Here is a 20,696-nt window from a genome sequence, read left to right as displayed (position 1 = left end):
ACATTTGTAGGTTGACAAAAAATGAATCTAACTCATGTGCTACAAAAATGGCCATTCGGTAAACCAGGCCTGCACATTTATGTTGTGTGAGCATGTATAACACGTATGCGTGTATATTTAATGTTATTTATTTGTGCCGGTTTAAGGACACCTCCCACTGAGGGGAATCCTGTTTACATAGATGGGCTGAGACAGACAGCCCACTGCATAAGAAATCCTCCCACCCGTGAACGATTTTCTCCTCCCAGCGCGGTTAAAGCCATATGGTTACAGTCAGTGCCTTCATCTCCACCCTGATTCCTCCCCCTCTCCCTCTTCCAACCCACTAAAAGCTTCAAGGGAGTGACCAGGAAGGCAACGCTTGGACTTTACTTTGCTTTTCTTCCCGCCCCTGAATTTCCAATGATGTGTGATGTATACAGCATCGTCTAATGTTTCCTGTCCGTGGATTTGGGACACAAGTACAGCGAAAGTAGAATGAATACGAATGCTGTATTACTAACGTGTTGAAATTAATTATGGCGCCATGGAATTGGAAAACAGGTATTCTTGTCAACGTCAATCAGAAATGAGGCACAACCTACCATTGAATACGCCCAACCCAATTCTCCGCCCGTGTTTGAATTCCATTGGTTGACACAAGGCGTTCACGACAATAACAATTCCCATTGGATTGAACCAACAGTCAATCTTGAAGGCCGTTCAAACGTGTGCGCTTCTTTTGATGCATTTATAAAATCAGAAAATACGCAACATTATACCAGGCGGCAGAAATAAGCTGTTCAAAGTGTATTTGTGTCGCTTATTCGGATTGATGCTCAGTCAATGCATTGCTAAGTGTCACATCCGAATTAGTGAGCTGCAGAACGAATTAAAGTAGTAGGATATATTTGAGCTGGACTATAAAAATGATAAATATTGTAGGTGATCTTCTACAAACGTATGCTAATTACAAGAAACATGTCGGTGGCTAAACTGCCTAAACGTGGATGGACAAATAAGATATGGTAATTATCAATTGGTTATTATTACTACATCGTTGTGGTTGTTGTTTTTGTTGTGTCGTAAAGACGGGCCACGGTATTCACAAATCAAGCGCTCCCCTGTTTCTTCTTCACCGGGAAGCCTATCAAGTTTGTGTGAAGTTGTGAAAAGTTGTCAACCTAAAAAGGAGCTGGAGAAACTCCTCCCGTCTTGAAAATATGAACAGTAAGTTAACTTTTTAAACAGTAGTCTGTAGCAGTGAGAGGAGCTATTAGTAAACTATTAGGATTGAAGCAGTCGTATGTCGTTTAACTCCTCCCGGGGGGCGTTCAATATGAAATTGTAAGTTTTAAAGCCACCATTTAAACTAGTTTACAAGTAGTCACCCACTTACTTTTCGCCAGTTGGCTAACAATTTTTTAGCCAACTAGCTAGTAGCTAACTGTGAGATTTTGCAACTTTTGATGCTTAATGGGTTTCACTTGCAGTCGGACATACCTGGCTTATGTTAGCAGTAGCTGCTGCGATAGCTCAATTTAAACAGTTTTGGTAAATGTATCTCCATATGAGATGAGCTAACCAGCTATCTGCGTATCAAACCAGGTCTTCCCTCGTCCACTTTTCGGACTTATACCTGCCGTCCTGGAGCTACTGACCCTTGACCACTACGGTGTCTTTTTTTTTAAGTGAATGTTCAATTCAAACATAGCCTAAATAGTCTGGATGGCACGTATTTCGTATGCAAGAGCAATCCCCTCATCAACTCTTCTTCCGTAGACCCGCAGCCAGATGAAATGGCCGCTATGGAGAGCGGGGGAGACTTCAACCAAAAGAGAAACACAACTCTACAAGTATGTACACGGTCCACCTAAGTTGTTATATAGCGGAGCCTTCGATGTGTATCGTTGGTCTCAATGATTCCCTTTCGGCTTCTTCGATGGCCAGTTTATGGTCGATGTAGTTAGACTGATTAGTCGGGCGTGTTGGTGTTAGCACGGTTATGCGTTAATCGGTTTGGTTTTATAGAAACGTTACAATTTGAGTGTGTGTTGTTGATTTCGAGAAGCACATGTCACCGGGGTGGGGAAAAGGCAGGTAAATTCGCCCACACTGGGTGTTCCCGTCAGGCCCCGCTCTTCATGTGCGTTTTGCTCAGCCCATTTGGCTGTCCTTGGAGGGGGTGGCCTTAGCGGAGTGAGTCAGTTTATAGGGCAAAATAAAGTGTGGGAGGGAGCTGGGTGGGATGGGGGAGGGGATGCAGAGTCCCGCCGCTGCTCTCGAAAAAATGTGGTCCCACCCATTCTCCCCCTCTGCTGCCACACACACACACACACACACACACACCCTCTCATTCTGTCCCCACAACCTGTGTTGCTGGCTGCTTAAATGAGTTAAATGAATCGCTTGACATTGTTGAAGGATAATGTGCATAGTGTTGTATCAACTATCATTTGTAAAAATGTAATGATTAAAAAATGTAATGGATTGTTAATCAGGTTTTCCTTGCATATCTTTTGAATTAGGGATTGCATAAGGAAAAGGCTGTGCTCCATTTTAGTGACATTATTGAATGCAGGTTTAGGTATTATTGTAGTACAATTTATTAGTCCATTAACATGGCAATTCCCCGTACATTTTTGTATTTTAAATGGATCCCGTAACAATTTACAGGAACAGCTGACAAGATTTACCCTGGTCATAAGCCATTCTTATTGAGATATTTTTTTTGTATTTTATTGTAAATTGTAAAAGAGTTGTCTGCAATAATTGTTTCCTATTTTCTCATGGTTTCTTTCCAAGGACTCCCAGCCATCTTCTCTTGCTCTGTTGGCTGCCACCTGCAGTAGGATGGACACCCCTGGGGAGGGCGATTCTCCCTCAGACCAACAGTCCAACCAGCAGCTGGACTTGAGCCACGGGGTCATGACGTCCAACGGCTGGCAGGTCATCCCCGTCAGCCTCCAGGCTTCCTCCAGCGGCTCCACCGTTTCCACCGACTCCTCGGCCAACTCACTAAAGAACAGGCAGGTGATCTCGACGTCCACGGTGGGGGTCCAGGGACAGCAGCAGTATGTGGTGGCCCAGGCGCCGACGATGCAGGGCCAGCAGGTGCTCACCACTCTGTCCAGTGTCATGCCCAACATCCAGTACCAGGTCATCCCCCAGTTCCAGACTGTGGATGGACAGCAGTTGCAGTTTGCCCAGGCCCAGCAAGATCCCAATTTGGGCGGAGGGCAGCAGTTCCAGCTTGTGTCGACTGCTAATGGCCAGCAGATCATAACAACCACCAACAGAGCCGGCGGAGGAGGCAATATCCTCACCATGCCCGGTCTCCTACAGGGCGCCATCCCCATCCAAAACCTAGGCTTAGGTGGGGGCCTATTGCAAAACCAGCCTCAGTTTCAGTTGGCTAACATGCCCATGTCCCTCAATGGAAATATCACTCTGCTGCCCGTCAGCACCGGAGCAGGTGGTGCGGATGGCGGCGGGGATGCAGGCATTAATCAGCTGCTGCAGCAACACCAACCCGTGTCCACCAACAGCGGCACAGGATACCTCTCGGGCACAACCACCGTGACCACGCAGACCGCCAATTCCTATGGCATGGCCCAGGTACAGAACAGCAACGGAGTGGTGTCGTCGTTTCAGCACAATGTGGCGTCGATGGGTGTCCAGCCGGACAACAGGGACGGACAGCAACAGCCTCAGCAGATTCTCATCCAGGGCGGGAATTCGCTCCAGACCATCCAAGCCAGCACCGTCGGGGGACAGGTGTTCGCCACTCAGGACGGTCTTCAGAATGTGCAGATCATGCCCAACACGGGCCCCATCTTCCTGCGCACCGTGGGCGCCAACGGCCAGGTGAGCTGGCAGACCATCCAGCTGCAGAGCCCGATGGGGGGGCAGATCACGCTGGCCCCGGTGCAGTCCCTGCCTCAGCTGGGCCAGGCCCAGGGAGCCACGGTCAACACCGTGCAGATCCCCGGCCTGCAGACCATCAACCTCAACACGCTCGGCAGCTCGGGGCTGCAGATGCACCAGCTGCAGGGACTTCCCATCACCATCGCCAACCCGTCAGGTCAGTGTGTCCACTGGGCTGGGTCTTGAGCCATGGCTAGTTTTCCTAGATGGCAAAACAAACTAAAATGAAATTGTACTGCTTTAGTCCAGTCCATCTTGGCCAATAATGCTGATTGGCCACATTTGATATCTTCATTGTATGTCAGTGGCATGACTGGTTTAACCAGTTAGGCCTCCTGTGCTGGTATCCACATTTGACAGTTTGATCTGAACGTGACAGTTGGACTAAGAGAGCAGGTTATAGAGTAGGTATTATTTTCAATTACAGTACGTTTTAGCTACAGCTATCTGTGCTCTAAGGGGTGTAACTGGTTCACGCCCATCGTACAGTAGTTCTTATCAGGTCCGAAGCCATCTCCAGTAATTGGTTTATAAATCTGGCCCTGCCCATTTGCCCGCTGTCTGCCAACTTCTTACTCCAGTTCATTTCTAATGAACCATATATGCCTCATCTGATTGAACATTAATAGTATTCAGCTGTTATCATATGACTTCACCATGACTAGTTCTATGCATCCTTTTTTCTTTTGTCCTCATCATGAAATCTTGTGGCTAACCTTGGCCACAAAGTTTTTTACTTTCACTATGTGCAAATGTCCAATGCAACTATTGAAAATACATGAAATCAATAAAAAAAAGTTTAAACAGTAATGTTCTGAAGACTGTTTTTCCCCCATTGAATTTTTCTGGTTATGTCTCCATGGATACAGGCGATAATGCGCAGACGGGGGGAGAGAGTCTTGATGACAGCACCGCCATGGACGAGGAAGACGTCAGCCCACCTCCTCAAGGAAGACGCAACCGCAGGGAGGCGTGCACCTGTCCTTTCTGCAAAGACGGGGAGGGCCGGTACGTCACCAGCCTTACCTGTTCATCTTAATTTGACACCAGCACTGGCCTCTTTTATGAAAGATGATACAATGGTTCGATCTAACCCAGGAGCTATGCTGAGCATGAAAGTGTTGCATGGCGTTTACTTAGGACCCGCTCCACCGGAGCGTCGCAGCGTCGAGTCAGGAGCATATAGGCCAATATAGAATAAATAACTAGGAGTGCTCAGCCTTATAGGGTTTGTCCTTGTTGTGTCGAACAATCGCAAGTGGATCGTGCATACAGTACATCATTAGTCATTTAAACTTCCAACCAAACTCACCTGAAGCTCCAATGACCGCACCAATTGTCCTCCATATGTTTCATTACTTTAAATTGTCCTTGTATAAACAATGTTTGGGGTCGTACAACTCGCTGTGTTTCTCTACCTTATCCATGATTGCAAATTGAAACTTACGAGAAGATGCAAAGTAAACAAGAGGTTCATAGTCTGTGGAGGGACACAGGGTAGAAGTTATAAGAGGGGCCTATATAACTACTTATTTCATTGTATTTGGTATATGGGCGCCATTTGATCCCTATGGTGAAATCATGATGCAGTGAAGGCGGACTAGCATGCCATTATTTGCAGGTTGCAAGAGTGCAAAATATGACGACGGGTGAAGATATTTATGAACAGATTTTAAAAGAGCATGTTTCCCGCTGCAATATGCAACTACAAGTAGTAATCGATGCATTATTTAATTAATTGACACACAAACGTGTTCTTCCTTCGAAGACAGTTTATTCATAGAACGACATGTCAACGTGTATGGAAATGGATTACCTCAAGCCTATTTGAGCATTTTGCTACATGTCAGTGTAGCAGCTCTCATTGATTGTGCGGGAAGGTTATGTGACACTTGCGGGACCAGTCTAGCAGGGGGTAAACTGAATTAGTCGTTTTCCAATTGCTTCCAGAATTTGTCGGACTGATCAACAACGTTGCGCCGTTAATCAAAATCTTTTTTTTTTTTTGGTCTTTTACTTGTAAAAAACTTCAACAACAGAGCGGCAGCCCCGAGTAATTACTTGATGTACAAAGCAGCGTCAAACTCAAGTTTTGATTTGAGTTTGTTTACAAAAGAGCTTTGGCGTAAAAGCTTGCAGTGACCCTAAGGCATTGAAATAATGAGGGTACTTCCAATTATCCACAAACTTGATTCTTCCTACACTGTCAATATAATTGAGTACAGTTCAGAGAACCACAAGACAAGTTCCTGATATACCTGGCTCTTAGTCAGCTCTTGCATTAAAGTACTACAGGTTGCCTAGTCGTTCCTCCTCCCAATGTGGTGCGGTCACCGAGTGACGCCCTTTCTTGTCCTCTCCACAGCAACGACCCCTCCAAGAAGAAACAGCACATCTGCCACATCCCGGGCTGCAACAAGATCTACGGCAAGACGTCCCACCTCAGAGCCCACCTGCGCTGGCACACGGGGGAGCGGCCGTTCATCTGCAGCTGGTCCTTCTGTGGCAAGCGCTTCACGCGCTCCGACGAGCTCCAGCGCCACAAGAGAACGCACACAGGTCAGCTTTTACACCACGACGGCATTGTAGGGGAAACCTTTTAAGTCCTGGCTTGTATTTGTCTTGGGTCAAAAGGTAGCAATGGAGTTTCTACTTCTAACGCCTTGGACTATCGCGGTGCTAACAAGTGCGTTTGTTTTGCCATGCAGGTGAGAAGAAGTTCCTTTGCACCGAGTGTCCGAAGCGCTTTATGCGCAGTGATCACCTCTCCAAGCACATCAAGACCCACATCAACAAGAAAGCGGCGTCGGCGGCCACTGGCACCGCGGTCTCGGTCGACGGCGGTTCGCCAGCAGCCGGCTCAGATGCCGGTGCCGACTCGGTGTCGGCCAACGAGCAGCACACCCTCGTCACCATGGAAACCCTGTCGGCCGAGAGCATAGCGCGTTTGGCCAGCAGCGGCGTCAGCGTGCTGCAGGTGGACCTTCACCAGATGAACGGCACCAGCTTCTGAGAGGAGCGGGAAAAGGAGACGTTGGTTGGGGCTCCAGAGAGGATCTGACTTGAGGCCCGCATCAGAGGGGCTTCAGGGCGAAAGAGGACGGGGTTGTGAATCCACACCGCAAAATGGACCCCGTTTCTCTTGGCGCTAAGGCGGGAAGAGCGGACGGTCACTATTTTAAGTATCTATGGCATTTATCAGGTCTGGGTGAGTAGAGTGGAGGGGTTCGTCAATGTTGTGGCTTTAATGACATTGTTCTCTTTTAAAGTCAAACTATCGTTGTCATAAAGGGAAATGGCACTACAAAGCCCACGCAACAGCCAAATTCACTTCTTTAGAGATTGCAATAAAACATACACATTTGATGTATTCAGAAGGTATCATGCGACCAGCCTTTACAGCCTTGTTTGCGAAAAGGTAACACTATGGTTCTATGTCAGGCTTAACATGTTTAGACTTTGAGGCCTTTTCAGCAACCCATTGATCTCAGGTGTTTTCTAGTCGGTGACCGACCCACAGCTTGTGTAAAATAATCTTCCTAGGGAATGACTTGTTGGAGCCATAATTGAAGCAATATTTGGTTGTCAGGGTTCGCCAATTGCCTAGAGTCATGCTTAAAAATTACAACCTGTACAACACATTGGATGATGATCAATGACTTGAGGATTTGTGTGAGCATTTAAGAATACTGAAATCCTTGTGAGACCCTGTGGTACACTTAAAGCCATCATTCTTTGATATGTCCATAGCAATTGCAACCATTTTTTGTGTATTGTATTTTCAAATAATATAAAGGCCTCTTGACTTGGAGAGGATTATATTTAGTTGCAAGAGATTCTTTATGAGGCTACCATACAATCTTATGTTACTGTTGCATTACAATTCTAGATTTTGTTTTGGAACTCCTAGGCCTTCTATTATACGACCATGTTCTTTATTCTATAAAGTATATATCTTCCAAGTACATTCAGTTTGTTCTGAAGCGTCGTTATCACCTTGGTTCTTGATTAGGCTGAAGATATGACAAGTCATACCCCACCCCCCTCCCTCCCCTGAAAAGTTCATTGTTTAGTTTAATCTCAATTTGAGGATTTCTGTGTCCATGTGGTCCAGATGGTGTAACTGTAAGCTCAAACCAAAGGTTCATCTTACTTGTCCATGAGCGGAATGATTTATGTTGTCCTTGGTTTGTGAGGGTTTGAAACAATGTTGGCTCTTATAAATGCAGACTCAGAACTGGAAAGCTCAGCATTAGGCGGATGCACATTTTCTTGTCAAATTTAATTCAGGGGTCTAGGGTGACTTTACTCACAATGTTTAAATGAATTGTCTATGTTAAGAATGAGTACTTTGTCAAATGTAATTATAATTTGTAACCTCAAACTCTTTTTACTAAGTTGATGGAAAAGTGCCCTTATGCATCATGTTTTGTTTTAATGGGGGAGGGTTTTTATATTGTGTATACTTCTACAAATGCCAAGAGCTGGATTAAAATTATGACTTAAGTCACATTGTCACCTGTCAAATTCACCACATTAGAAAAAAAGACCAAGAAGTTTAATTAAAACAAGTTTATTACAAATTAAACAATCACATTCAATTCAAACGAGAACAATATTAAAAGGCTAGTTATTCTTTTGTAATTAACACCAAATCACAAATCGTCATCTTCCTCCCCATTCTTCAGTTTGTCAGTGAGGCTAGGTAGGAGGAAAAGTTTAATAAAAAAAGATCTTTGAGCAAATGGTTTTATTTCCTACACTAGCTTAACGTTAAGCACACACGTGTTGCATACATGATCCCTTCCTAACCCCAAGCCCCTGAGGTTTATCAAAGGCTTCAACTCTGGACACCTAACATCATCAAGAAGACAGTCCTATGTGGAATCTGAATAAAATAGTATTGAATTTAGATAAATTACAACACAAGTAAGGTCATGTATAACTACCAACCGGTGCGTCGATGAACAGGGTCTGTAAGGCAAAACACCCACCTGCTGAGGTAGGTGTGGACATCTGAGAAGCCTTGGTACTTCGCCAGGGGGAGGAGGATGCCTGTGGGACACCGGCCCTCCCTCTGTCGGCAGAAGCTGCAGTTGCAGATACCCCGACACATTGGACAATGCCACTCCTACAGGATACGGACATCAGGACGTTGTTCAAGGTCAACTCACAACATGACTGTTAATTGCTTAAGTCTACATTGTGGCTGCATCCCACATTTTTTTACAGCACACATACAACTAAAATGACATCCATTATCGTCAAAAGAAAAGTATGGAGAAAAGTGTAAAAACAAGTGCAATCATAATGTTTGCATATCACCGGATCAAGCAGAGCCTTTTTGACTTCTTCTCCATATCGGTTTTTCAGACATGGCCCACAGAACTGCCCGTGAATCCCGCGACACGCCTCATTGCGGCAACATGTCTTTGTGTCAATGGTCTTCTGCCGACACTGGTGACAGGTAGTGCCCTGGAAAAGCACCTTTATTGTCAGTTCAAGTGCTCTATGATCATGTGACAAAATAAGACAGACAGAGTACAGATAGGATCTGGAAGACATAACATTTCCTTTAGTGAATTATATAGTTGAATCCCAGAGGTATGGGACATGATCTCAAAGTCAACATCAAATTCTACTCCACAACTAGAGCTATACGCAAGTGACTACATGGGATTAGGTTTCTTAATCCTCATGAAGTGACCCTTATTTAGCTCTAGTTGTTGAGTTCATTTCATGAAATTCGTTTTTTTTTTTAACATTTTTACATTGACACTGTCGTAGACCTTCTCCTTCATTTGGTCCGCCACCAGCTGGAGTTCCCCCTCAGTGATGTCCTCCACCGGCCGCACCACGTGGGGTCTGGCCTGGCTGGGCCGCAGCATGCGGCGGCGCGGGGCGTGGCGTACCTATGGACGGGCACAACAAAACAAACCCTGTTTATGAAGAGCTGAATAGTGCAATGGCAGAATAAAATTTATGTGGATGCGAAAAACAAGACATCAGTAGTGGCTGCACTTACCCATCCCACAGAGTAGTGAATATAATATATTTGTATTGTTTTCTGATATTATTATTATTAGTAGTAGTACTAACTATTATTATCAACCCTAACCCGAACCCTAACTTTGAGAGCCAAGTGTACTATAAAAAAGGTAAAGTTGAGATAAGTGTTGCTGACTTCCAGCAGCTCGTCCTCCAGGCTGGGCTCCAGCTTGGGGTCCCGGGGGCCCGAGGGGTCCTCACAGACCCCCATGGAGCGGGTGTGCCTCCGGGTGGCTCGCTCTGGGTTCCTCCTCGACTCCCCGACGGCATTACCGGACCGAGGTGTCTTCTGTAAGAAAAAAGTAACAAGATCAGCATCGACCTGGTCTATCGAGCGAGGAACAGAGTCACACACTTGTGGAGGAAAGTACAATGACATTCGTGAGAGGAAGGGAGGGGTTCTGGGGTGTATCATACTGCTGAAAGTGTTGTTGTTTGGGGCAGAATATTTGTGTTCACTTAATCATAAATTGGGGAACGTTGTAGGTCTGTGTTGGTTCTTAATGTGTTTGTACGCACAGCTCCTTTCTCTTTGGCTTTTTTGGCGTTTGGTGTGTGTGTTGTCAGAATCCCTGCGCCTCCGGGTATCTCCTTCAGGCCTGCCATCAGCTGAGCCAACTGTAAAAGAAGAAAACATGGCAAGCTCAGCATAGAGAATGATTTAGAGTAACCATGAACACAACACAAAATTCAGGGATGTCTTCAGTTCTGAAAGTCTTTTCACGTCTGTTTTCCTAAAATGCATTATGCAAAACAAAATGCTTTATGCAAATGTTTTTTTCTACAGTGTGTGTGTGTGTGTGTGTGTGTGTGTGTGTGTGTGTGTGTGTGTGTGTGTGTGTGTGGAGGGGGTGGGGGGGTCTATATGGATGCATTCACCATCGCTTTGTTTTCCTTGATGGTCCGGGCTCTCTTGGATAGGAAGGTTTCCTTTTCGTCACCCTCTGAATCGGAACCACATTTAACAGGTAAAGGGGCCATGGCCTGCTCTTCCTCTTCATTCTTCACACGCCTCTTCTTCTTTGGATTAGCCATTTTCTTCTTAACAACTAGTTCTTCTTTAACCCCTGTTTCTTCATCCCTGCTCACCTTGCCATCCTCTTGATTCGAATGAGATGTGTGGGAACGCAGGCAGAGGGACACCCTCACAGCGAATGGCTGAGCACCACCAAACCGTTTAGAGGTAATGTTGTTCTTGTTGAGGGATTGATGAGGAATGGCCTCCAGCCCATCATCAAAGCCTGCATTCTGGTGGCCACAGAGGTAGGTTTTACAAAACATTTTGATGCAACTCACGTTAACCTAAGGCCATTGCTTCTTTCCTAGAAATGTGTTTTGTTTGAGTAAGTGTTGGAATTGATTAAACTGAATAGAATATGAAGACATATGTTAAATATATCGAAGTAGGCGTCACCCACGTGGTTTACCTGTTTGTACCGGTAGCCTGGTTCATTTTCAGACTCCTCTGCAAATATATCTGTGAGCTCTTTTGGGAGGGAGGGTATTGTCGAAAGACCTTCCTAAAATTAGTGAAATACGTTATACGAGCAGCCCATTGAATTCCACGTTTAGTTCTATCATTTAATTGCATTTGCTCCAGCCGGATTTATTTAGAGACGGGTAGATTTGGCAAACATTACCGTTTTGGCCATCGCAATTTTCAATTCCGTGTTATATCCGCAGGAGTGCCGAACTCCTGATTTAAAAGTACTGTCTTTCTACAGGTAGCTGTTACAATTAGCAAAAATCAGAATTGGGTGTGCATGTTTTGTTTACTGACTACGCACAGGCGGACGTGACTTTCATTGTTAATAAACAACCCCGCCCGCCTGGTTCACCCCTGCGTAGACAAGCTAGGCCACATAAACGAGCAGACTTTGCTGATCTTTTCATTGTTTGTAATTTCTACAAAATGTTGGAACATTTAAAATGAACAATTTCGTGTTAAGAATCAATGTTAAATTGTTGATTTTGAAGAATCAAACAAACATTGTAAATTATGTGTGTGTGTGTGTGTGTGTGTGTGTGTGTGTGTGTGTGTGTGTGTGTGTGTGTGTGTGTGTGTGTGTGTGTGTGTGTGTGTGTGTGTGTGTGTGTGTGTGGGTGGGTGTGGGTGTGTGCAGGCCCGCCGCTCCCTATACGCAGAATACGCAGAGTGCGTAGGGCACCAAGTACCTGGGGGGGCACCAAAAATTATGGTTTGTAAAAAAAATAAAAATAATTATTGCATTATTGAATTAAAAAAATATATAAATTAGTTATGAAGAGGCCCACCGTTGTTTTTTCTTAATTGCATAACCTATCACTCAATTTCGGCAATTATATGTTTTTTGCTCGCGTAGGGCACCGAAACGGCCAGCAGCGGCCCTGAGTGTGTGTGTGTGTGTGTGTGTGTGTGTGTGTGTGTGTGTGTGTGTGTGTGTGTGTGTGTGTGTGTGTGTGTGTGTGTGTGTGTGTGTGTGTGTGTGTGTGTGTGTGTGTGTGTTTTGGTTTTGGTTTTGGACTGGGACAAGCTATTCCAACTGTATGATCATTAGTTGCCAGGTATGTGGCTACAGATAGAGCCATGTGCAGCTGTGTGATAGTGGGAGTAACGGTGGGAATCTAAAGGAACTCCCTTCTCGTTCCCATGACTGATAAATGAATGTGCCTGTTCGGACAGCTTGGTGTATAGGTGACCATGAGGCAGCCACAGTGGCTGCTTATTGCAGTTGTGGGTAAGTCAAAAGGCTTTTTTATTATTATGTATTGCTAATCTCTTTGTTAGGTGTAATTTGATTGGATGATTTGATTGGATTTTTCTGTGTTGTACTGTGTTGTTGTGAAGTATATTCATTTAGAGTAAAATCTGAGTTAGAATTTCGGGGCTCCTGTTTCTTTTTACATTGTGTGGTTTCCCTATTATTTCTAAATCTATGATATGCGTCTTTCTTTCTACTTTAGAATGCCTATTCCTGTGTATATCTGGGCAGTTGGTCACTCAACAGAGGCAATGTATTTACCATTTGAGAAACGAAACAAACAATATCGAATCAAATATAGAATATATGCATGCTGGCAATGTGACTGATTCAGTGCAACTCTGCTCATCCGCGAAATGTTGTGTGGGTTATTTTCGGCTCGTCGGCAACCAGACAAAGGTGATTCTGCAGGGTGAGTAACCGTCAAAACAAAAAAATCATAGCATGTCTGAACAGTCCCTCTATAACCTTGATAGCCTGCAATCATTTCATGTTAAACACCTGTAAACATTATTATATAGTTGAAAGAAAAACTATGTTATTATACCCTTTGGATATTGGATATACTATCAACGTTAATATAATATTGCTTTAAAAATGAAACCAGTCCAGTGTGAATTCATTTGCAGCTTGTGCTGTGATTGAAATTTGTCCCACATTCTTCTGTAAGCCTTACAACAACAACAACAACAACAACATCATCAAGTGTGTGTGTGATGAGGACATGTGCAACACGAACACCTGGAGGTAGGACAATAATTCAATATTATCATTTATTGTCTTTGAATGGTATTGTATCGTCAATTAATCAAGATATTGACTTATTGTGATAAACGTTTTATAGTCTTAATTCATTATAGGAAGATATGCCCTTAAACTGCTTTGGAAAACTAGTTTCAGACTGATACCACTTAAAATGTCCATATACATCAATGTCAGGTCAGTTACACTGTTAACAATGTTATTTTGAATGTATAAGCATATTGTGATTTTCATCAATATAGTGTATATTCACCATGATCTTTGTGATAATACATTTTTCAATATCACCCAGCCCTACGTCGGGGCCACAGCCAACCCAGATGCAACCCTCCGCTCATACTGTAGGTAGGAACTTAGCATTTATCAAGTCATAAGCAACCCATCTCTTCTACTGTAGGTAAGAACTATGAATTGATCAAGTCACCTGCAAACCACCTTTCATATTGTAGGTACGAACGAAGCAACGCGATCTAACATATATAGTAACAAGTTATGACTTGAGATATGGATCTCACAAAATACTATTCATTGTTCATCCTGTGAGTCCCTCTGGAATCTTGCTCACACTCTTTTTCATGGGACATCCTAAACCACTGTCTTAGCCCTTAAGCACTAAGTTTAGTAATGGCAAAAAATATCTGAGGACATTGGCATAAAAAAAATACAATAAAATAAAATAAAAAAAATATATATATATATATATAATATTGAGGAAAACATGTTAACTATGTATTTTTCCTGCAGATAAAGTTATCTTACCTACCATTTTCATTGCTGGAACTGTCCTGTTCGTGTTTATCATGCTCATTGCTGTTGGACACCGACACCTGTTCAAGGAGCATGGTGAGGTTATTGTTTATTACATCTTTGCTCTCTTTTTTTTTTTTTACACGCTGCTACTTCAAAGGATTCAATTATGTTGTGATATCATTGTCCATAATAACAATATCTTATACAAGGTCACAAGTGTGAGTTAGTAGGGCTTTGATATGACATACAGAGAACGAAGATCTTAATACTTTTAATTGCGATTATACTATAAACTTTTGGAAAGAGAAAAACGTCTTCAATCCACGGACAGATCCTCTCCATTCTCAATTGCATTTGCATTTCAACAGATTGAGTTATATTACAAAATAAAGTTATTTAATAAACCAACATTGATTTCTCTGATAAATACCGCAGGGGAAAAGGGACACAGGAATTTGTGGGAAATAATTCTATTGAATAAACATTTGCAGCTTTCTTTTAAATTCAAAGACAATTGCTGTTTGACCTTGGTAGTAGCTGTTTACCCTTTTTTCTGCTTATGGGGCTGGCCTTGGCTTTATTTGTGTTCTCGATACTCCCTTTTTTATTTCCTCCCTTCTTTGTTCCGGTCAAACACATTTCCAGGTTCCTCTTTATTCACACATCCAGAACTAAAACAACCCACAACGGTGGAAGAATCCATTCACGCCATAGCTAGGCCAAAAAGCATAGATGCAGTGGCCAGCCATTCAATTGTGACCACTTTGCTATCTTATGTTCCCCATTTATCTCAGAAGAGACTCTGTCCTCTGTCCATGGCGATGCAGTCTTACCATTGTGTTCCTGCCGAACAGCTACACCGCGCCCTATTAACAGTGCTGACGTGGAAATACAACAAGTACAATTATCAAACCATAACACTTACATTGCAAGGCAAAAAATTGGATAATTATAACATATAATTTCAATCAGAAACATCAAACTATGAGGGCAGTTGAGTTCGCTTTCTGACGTTGAAATTGTGCATTTGACACCCCCCTAGGCTATTGGCCGGGGTCACTTTGCAACAGTATGGCAAGGGAAATACCAGGGCTCTGTGGTGGCAGTCAAAGTGTTTCCTGAAGGCTGCAAGCACGAGTTCTCCTCAGAGAGAGACATCTATGAACTGCCACTGATGGAACACTCAGGGATCGCCCGCTTCTTTGGCGCCGGGAAGAGCCTAGACGGTGGCAGTTGGCTCTTAGTTCTGGAACTAGCGACATGTGTGAGTGGCCAGCGTTTTACAAAGGAAACCTATAATATTTTATTTTGAATATATGCAGAATACAGAGAGGAACATCAGAGAGCTAATATACCCTTTAAGTGTATACATGCATGGCATTAAATATAGGCACATAGACTATATCAGCTCCAAGCGTAGGGTGGTATTGTACGATATAAGATTGAAAATAAGCCATGATAATGTCCCATATAAGTTCTAAAATATTATGGTTATTCTAATAATAAATTATCCCAAATTGTCCAGCCCTTCAGCTCAGGATTGTTTATTTTTTATATCTCTTTAAAAATGTACTAAAATAAAACAATGACTGTGGCAACATTGTATTTTAGGGTTCCCTCCAACACTTATTGTGTGATAAGAGTGGCAGCTGGATGGCATCCATGAAGCTGTCTCAGTCTCTATCACAGGGGCTGGCATACCTCCACTCTGACCTTCACAGACATGGTGAGTCTGTGCACTGCACTGTCCTGCACTGTCTAACTTTATCATATGGGATGCGTGTATGTTTGAGTGTTCTTTTATGTGAATTTTGAAGCTGTCAATGTAAACATAATGTGTGTGTGTGTGTGTGTGTGTGTGTGTGTGTGTGTGTGTGTGTGTGTGTGTGTGTGTGTGTGTGTGTGTGTGTGTGTGTGTGTGTGTGTGCACCTCTTTATGCACACTGTCCAAAAGGTATGCACAAACCTGTAGTGGCCCACGGAGACCTCAGCAGTGGCAACGTGCTTGTAAGAGCAGATGGGACGTGTGCCCTGAGCGACTTCGGATGCTCCACCATCCTGTGTTCCTGTTCGGGACGTCCCGGCTGGGAGTGTCTTCAGATCATGGAGGTGAAGACTTTTGTGTGATTACTTTAATCATTTAATTCAAAGTTTAAGAAAATTGTTTTTCCCAATTGCTGTGCTGAAGGTGGGTTATGAATCTTCCTCAAGAATGCCTAGAAATGTAGAACTGTGGACATTGGGGTTTGAAACCCAAAACCCTTTCAATTGTGGTGTGAAACTCCCGTTCCCGACTACCCTGCCCCATATATGGATGCAATACACATCAGTAAATATTACGTCCTTGGCAGGATCCCGGGCAGGATCCCGGGAAGGTTGGCTCCCTGCGCTACATGTCCCCTGAGATCCTGGAGGGCTGCGTGGATCACGGCCGGTCTCTGGTGCAAGCCGACGTCTACTCCCTGGGACTGCTGCTCTGGGAGATCTGGATGCGCTGCTCGGCGCTCTTTGAAGGTAACGGAGACCCGGGATCTGATCAGGTTATCGGGTGAGGTCGTCACTCCGTGATGTGTATACATGCCTGTGATAATGGCAGTGATGAGTAGAGGAGTTAGTTATTCTGGGTTAGGTCAATGCTGTGCTACAGGGGTACTTGTCTAGAGGTGTAGATTCTTCATTGGTTTATGGGGACGCATTCTCTTGAAAGTCAAATCTTGGCAACATGATCACACGTTTAAAAAAACTAATTTTTGGGGGGGTATCGCTATTATATATATATATATATATATTTATATATATATATAACTTCATTAGCCACATGGCAATGTTTAACATATCATTTTTGTGAATTTATTTAGGTCTTTCTATTGGGAGATTTGTATTGTTATTTTATTGTGAAAATGTCTCCCTCTGCAGATGGCATGGTGCATAAGCACACCCTGCCGTATGAAACCGAGCTGGGATCCAGCGTGACTCTGGAAAGACTCCTGTTCTATGTGTCTCAGATGAGCATGAGGCCTTTCATACCCGAACGATGGGAACGGGGAACTCAGGTAGGCGATACCATCCAAGTATCGTTCACCTCCATTGAAGATTAGAAATGTAATATATACGTGTGCTGTCAATGTAGAACAGGTTTTTATTTAGTGCATATCCGTTGCAGGGAGCGTTACTCCAGGAACTGGTGACGGACTGCTGGGACCATGACCCGGATGCTCGGCTAACAGCTCAGTGTGTTGTCGGCAGATTACACGCCCTTCAAACTATTCGCTCGGTGTGATTTGTAATGGCGTATTCTTTTTGATTTTGAAATTATTCTTTTTGTAATCCAAAAACACCTTTAACGATGTATCTGTTTTGACTTGTTATAATATGAATTATTTCAAACTGTACACTTTTTTTGTTGATTCGACATTTAAAGTCCTACATTTTCTTCACAACTTTTCGGTCTGCTCCATTGGATGGATTATACATATAACTAGGCTACTCTTTTTTATATCACATAGGTATTATACTAGTATACATTTTGTTGATACAATGTCACTGCACTGATTGAATCATTCAATTACCTGAAGATTATGAAGGCTACTAATTATGTTTTATGTGAGCAATGACCCACCCATGCTGTACGTGAAACAATAAATGTTCCGTTCGTCCCTCAGGTGTGTTCGTCACGTTGTAAAACATTCCTACCTCACCCCTTATTATGTATTTTAATTTTGAATTAATCGATTAATACTCTGTTGTGTCGTGGTGTTTCGCTTAAATAAATAAGTTATTAAGTTATATATTATATATATAGTCTTGTAGGCTAATCAATGTATTGTACGCATAACTATTAATCACGGGCGGGGCCTGTTTACTTTTACACCACAATGCGGAAGACGTTTCACTCCAACGCAGTTCTCGATCCACTCCCAGATCGAGGAGAAGCAGATAAGGTAAGCATAAATGTTGATCATGTTTCGTCGAATAGAATAACATAATATCTTTATACCGTGTATTTGTTTTGCTATTTGTTTTAGCAATATTTTTTGACTCTAAGCATCTAAAGCAGAAAACCAAATTCAAAGTCCTAAATGTTTTGGAGTTGCTAAAACGCTATTATTAATGTATTAGTTGGCCTTAAGTATTAACAGAAGTTCAGCTCAGTCAGCGACACATATTGACACCAAGTGGTTAGTATGTGTATGCCTGACATAACAAGCATCCGAGCAATATAACCATTCAAAGAACAACAAATGACAAATAAAAGGTTTCTGATTAGGCAAAAAAAAGGTATATAATGTTTCTACTTTCCACACTACTCCCAACTGCAGCATCTGTTACCTTTCTACTCTTCAGAATAACTATGTGGCCAAACCAAGGTATGTTATCTTTTGTAACATCAACAAATTATATAACTGTGTGTGTGTGTGTGTGTGTGTGTGTGTGTGTGTGTGTGTGTGTGTGTGTGTGTGTGTGTGTGTGTGCGTGCGTGCGTGTGCGTAAACAGTTTGTATTTAAATTGTGGGTCCTGCTCCTCCTGTAGGACCTCCTAATCCAGCCTTCCCCCCGGGCTACAACCCTGCCTTCCCTGCTGCACCCCCCCATGGGGCATTCCCTCAGGCCCCAAATCCAGCCTTCCCACCTGGCCAGTTTCCTGCATATCCTGCGGGGGTCCACCCACCCTTGCACCCGGGGGGCGTCATTCCCCCACCCATGTACCCGGGGGCCACGCCCTTTGGAGTCCCAGGACAGCACCCCTATCCCGGGGCCCCTGGTGCTTTTCCAGGATACCCTTCGGGTGGTGCTCACCCAGGACCCTACCCCAAATCTCCCAAAGCAGGCCATCATAAGGGTGACCATAAGAGCGGCCACAAGAGCGGTCACAAGGGTCAATACCCCAGTGGAGGTGTAGGCGGTATGGGCATGGGCATGGGTATGGGCATGGCTGGACACAAAATGGGCAAAAAGATGAAGAAGAAGATGAAGAAGGCTAAGGGTCATAAGTCCCATAAACATGGCGGGAAGGTGAGTTTCAGCCAGTGTGTTAAGAGGTTTCTACTGATGATGGCCTTCCTTTCACTAAGCTGTTCCATGTATGTCTGTCTGTCTGTCTGTCTGTCTGTCTCTCTGTCTGTCTGTCTGTCTGTCTGTCTGTCTGTCTGTCTGTCTGTATGTATGTATGTATGTATGTATGTATGTATGTATGTATGTATGTATGTATGTATGTATGTATGTATGTATGTATGTATAATGACTTCCTACTTCTGTGTAAGGAGTGTACTCACGTAACCTTTTGGCCGTTCAACACATCAATGAATCATTATTTTCTCTCAAAGAAGCCAAGCCCGTTTTCTAAGTTATTATCTGCTAGGACTTTCCTTGGTGTAGTCAAGATATAATATGTTACACATTTGGCATAACTTGCACAGTTCTCCTTTGAACTATTGAAAACAACCTTTGGAAGATTTTCCTTGCTTATTAAAGATATGATTATTCAATTGTAATCCTCTCTACAGTCCGGCAGCAGCAGCAGCAGCAGCAGCAGCAGCAGCAGCAGCAGCAGCGACTGAGGGAGCTGTCTCCTGAAAGATTCCTTCCAAAGTGATGGACTTTGTTATTACCAAATGGCAGTGACCGGTAGCAGTACCCAGCTATGGTAGTTAATATTGTTAAGGGTCTGTTTGAGCCAACAATCATGTATTATGTTATATAAGAATATCATGCTATTTATAACGCAAGGATAATCATAAATATGTTAATTCAATACCAATTATATTAAAGCATAAGATTTATGTGCAGAAATAAGTGTTTGAGCATTACTTGCAAGTAACCATCTGCTGTGAATATAACCTTAATTTAATTAGACAGCAGAAAGGATATTTTATTTGTTAAAAAAATATGTTGAATTTATATATATTAAGTTAAAGGGTAATTGTGTGAGGGGCTAAATTGTGGGACCATACTATTAATAATGATTAATGATGCTAAAGTTTTTTATTGATAATACACATTAATTTCATAATAAACAGATAATAAAGATTTTGTATTCACCTGCCTGTTTATTACCAAACTAGATGTAAGTTGTTTTACTACACTGTAGATAAATCATGTGACAACAATTACAACTTTTAATCAATGAAATATAAAGGAATCATTATTTTAATAAAAGTAACATTATGAATGTATTACCTTTTAAGAGGAATAACCTCCTTGTTAGATATTATGCAGAGGTTTTTTTAATCCTCTGCATAATGGGATGCGTTTGGTCTTGAGACTGCTGGCTGGTCGTGCCGCCTCTCTGGGATTTGTCTTGTCTTTATGTTTTGGACTTTGTTGCATATCTTAATGTCATGTCCTTTTCATATGTTTATGTAAATAAATCCCACTGGTTGGGTTTTTGTAAAAGGTGTCCTCTGATATTTGGGGTCAAGGGTGGTTTGTTGTTAGCCCCAGTAGAGCCAACTAGAGGTGGGGCGTAACAGGGCGTAAAAAGGACCATGC

General features: G+C 43.1%; 4 protein-coding genes across 6 annotated transcripts; 3 read left to right on the top strand and 1 right to left on the bottom strand.

Moving 5' to 3' along the window:
* Positions 1–1,126: 1,126 nt before the first annotated feature.
* Positions 1,127–8,436, top strand: sp1 (sp1 transcription factor). 3 transcript variants are annotated; one of them, XM_079747338.1, is made up of 6 exons: positions 1,127–1,209; positions 1,762–1,835; positions 2,785–4,063; positions 4,776–4,914; positions 6,272–6,465; positions 6,615–8,435. In XM_079747338.1, the coding sequence occupies exons 1-6, from the start codon at positions 1,203–1,205 to the stop codon at positions 6,917–6,919; spliced, it is 1,998 nt and encodes a 665-aa protein (XP_079603464.1). In that variant the 5' UTR covers positions 1,127–1,202; the 3' UTR covers positions 6,920–8,435. The 3 variants fall into 3 exon arrangements, with proteins under 3 accessions (XP_079603464.1, XP_079603465.1, XP_079603466.1); XM_079747339.1 differs by having other exon boundaries at positions 1,204–1,326; XM_079747340.1 differs by lacking the exon at positions 1,127–1,209 and adding an exon at positions 1,478–1,654 and having other exon boundaries at positions 6,615–8,436.
* Positions 8,437–8,548: 112 nt separating this feature from the next.
* LOC307083681 (cell division cycle-associated protein 7-like) lies at positions 8,549–11,606 on the bottom strand (the record flags this gene model as incomplete). Its single annotated transcript, XM_079747633.1, has 9 exons — positions 8,549–8,607; positions 8,901–9,037; positions 9,232–9,381; positions 9,678–9,818; positions 10,091–10,243; positions 10,474–10,572; positions 10,834–11,202; positions 11,382–11,474; positions 11,595–11,606. 9 exons carry the CDS (start codon positions 11,604–11,606, stop codon positions 8,562–8,564), a joined length of 1,200 nt encoding a protein of 399 aa, XP_079603759.1. The 3' UTR covers positions 8,549–8,561.
* A 2,188-nt stretch (positions 11,607–13,794) lies between these two features.
* On the top strand, positions 13,795–17,509 carry LOC307083550 (anti-Muellerian hormone type-2 receptor-like). The gene is made up of 9 exons (XM_079747468.1): positions 13,795–13,802; positions 14,202–14,300; positions 15,002–15,105; positions 15,250–15,471; positions 15,819–15,933; positions 16,162–16,316; positions 16,559–16,721; positions 17,124–17,260; positions 17,371–17,509. Exons 2-9 carry the CDS (start codon positions 14,258–14,260, stop codon positions 17,485–17,487), a joined length of 1,056 nt encoding a protein of 351 aa, XP_079603594.1. The 5' UTR covers positions 13,795–13,802; positions 14,202–14,257; the 3' UTR covers positions 17,488–17,509.
* A 506-nt stretch (positions 17,510–18,015) lies between these two features.
* prr13 (proline rich 13) lies at positions 18,016–20,234 on the top strand. The gene is made up of 4 exons (XM_079747469.1): positions 18,016–18,148; positions 18,527–18,574; positions 18,739–19,220; positions 19,712–20,234. Exons 2-4 carry the CDS (start codon positions 18,559–18,561, stop codon positions 19,763–19,765), a joined length of 552 nt encoding a protein of 183 aa, XP_079603595.1. The 5' UTR covers positions 18,016–18,148; positions 18,527–18,558; the 3' UTR covers positions 19,766–20,234.
* The last annotated feature ends 462 nt before the right edge of the window (positions 20,235–20,696 follow it).

Source organism: Pollachius pollachius (assembly GCF_949987615.1).
Source record: "Pollachius pollachius genome assembly, chromosome: 12".
In the NCBI taxonomy this organism is placed as follows: domain Eukaryota; kingdom Metazoa; phylum Chordata; class Actinopteri; order Gadiformes; family Gadidae; genus Pollachius; species Pollachius pollachius.
Note: the sequence above shows the minus strand (reverse complement) of the source record. Positions and strands in the feature narration are given on the sequence as shown.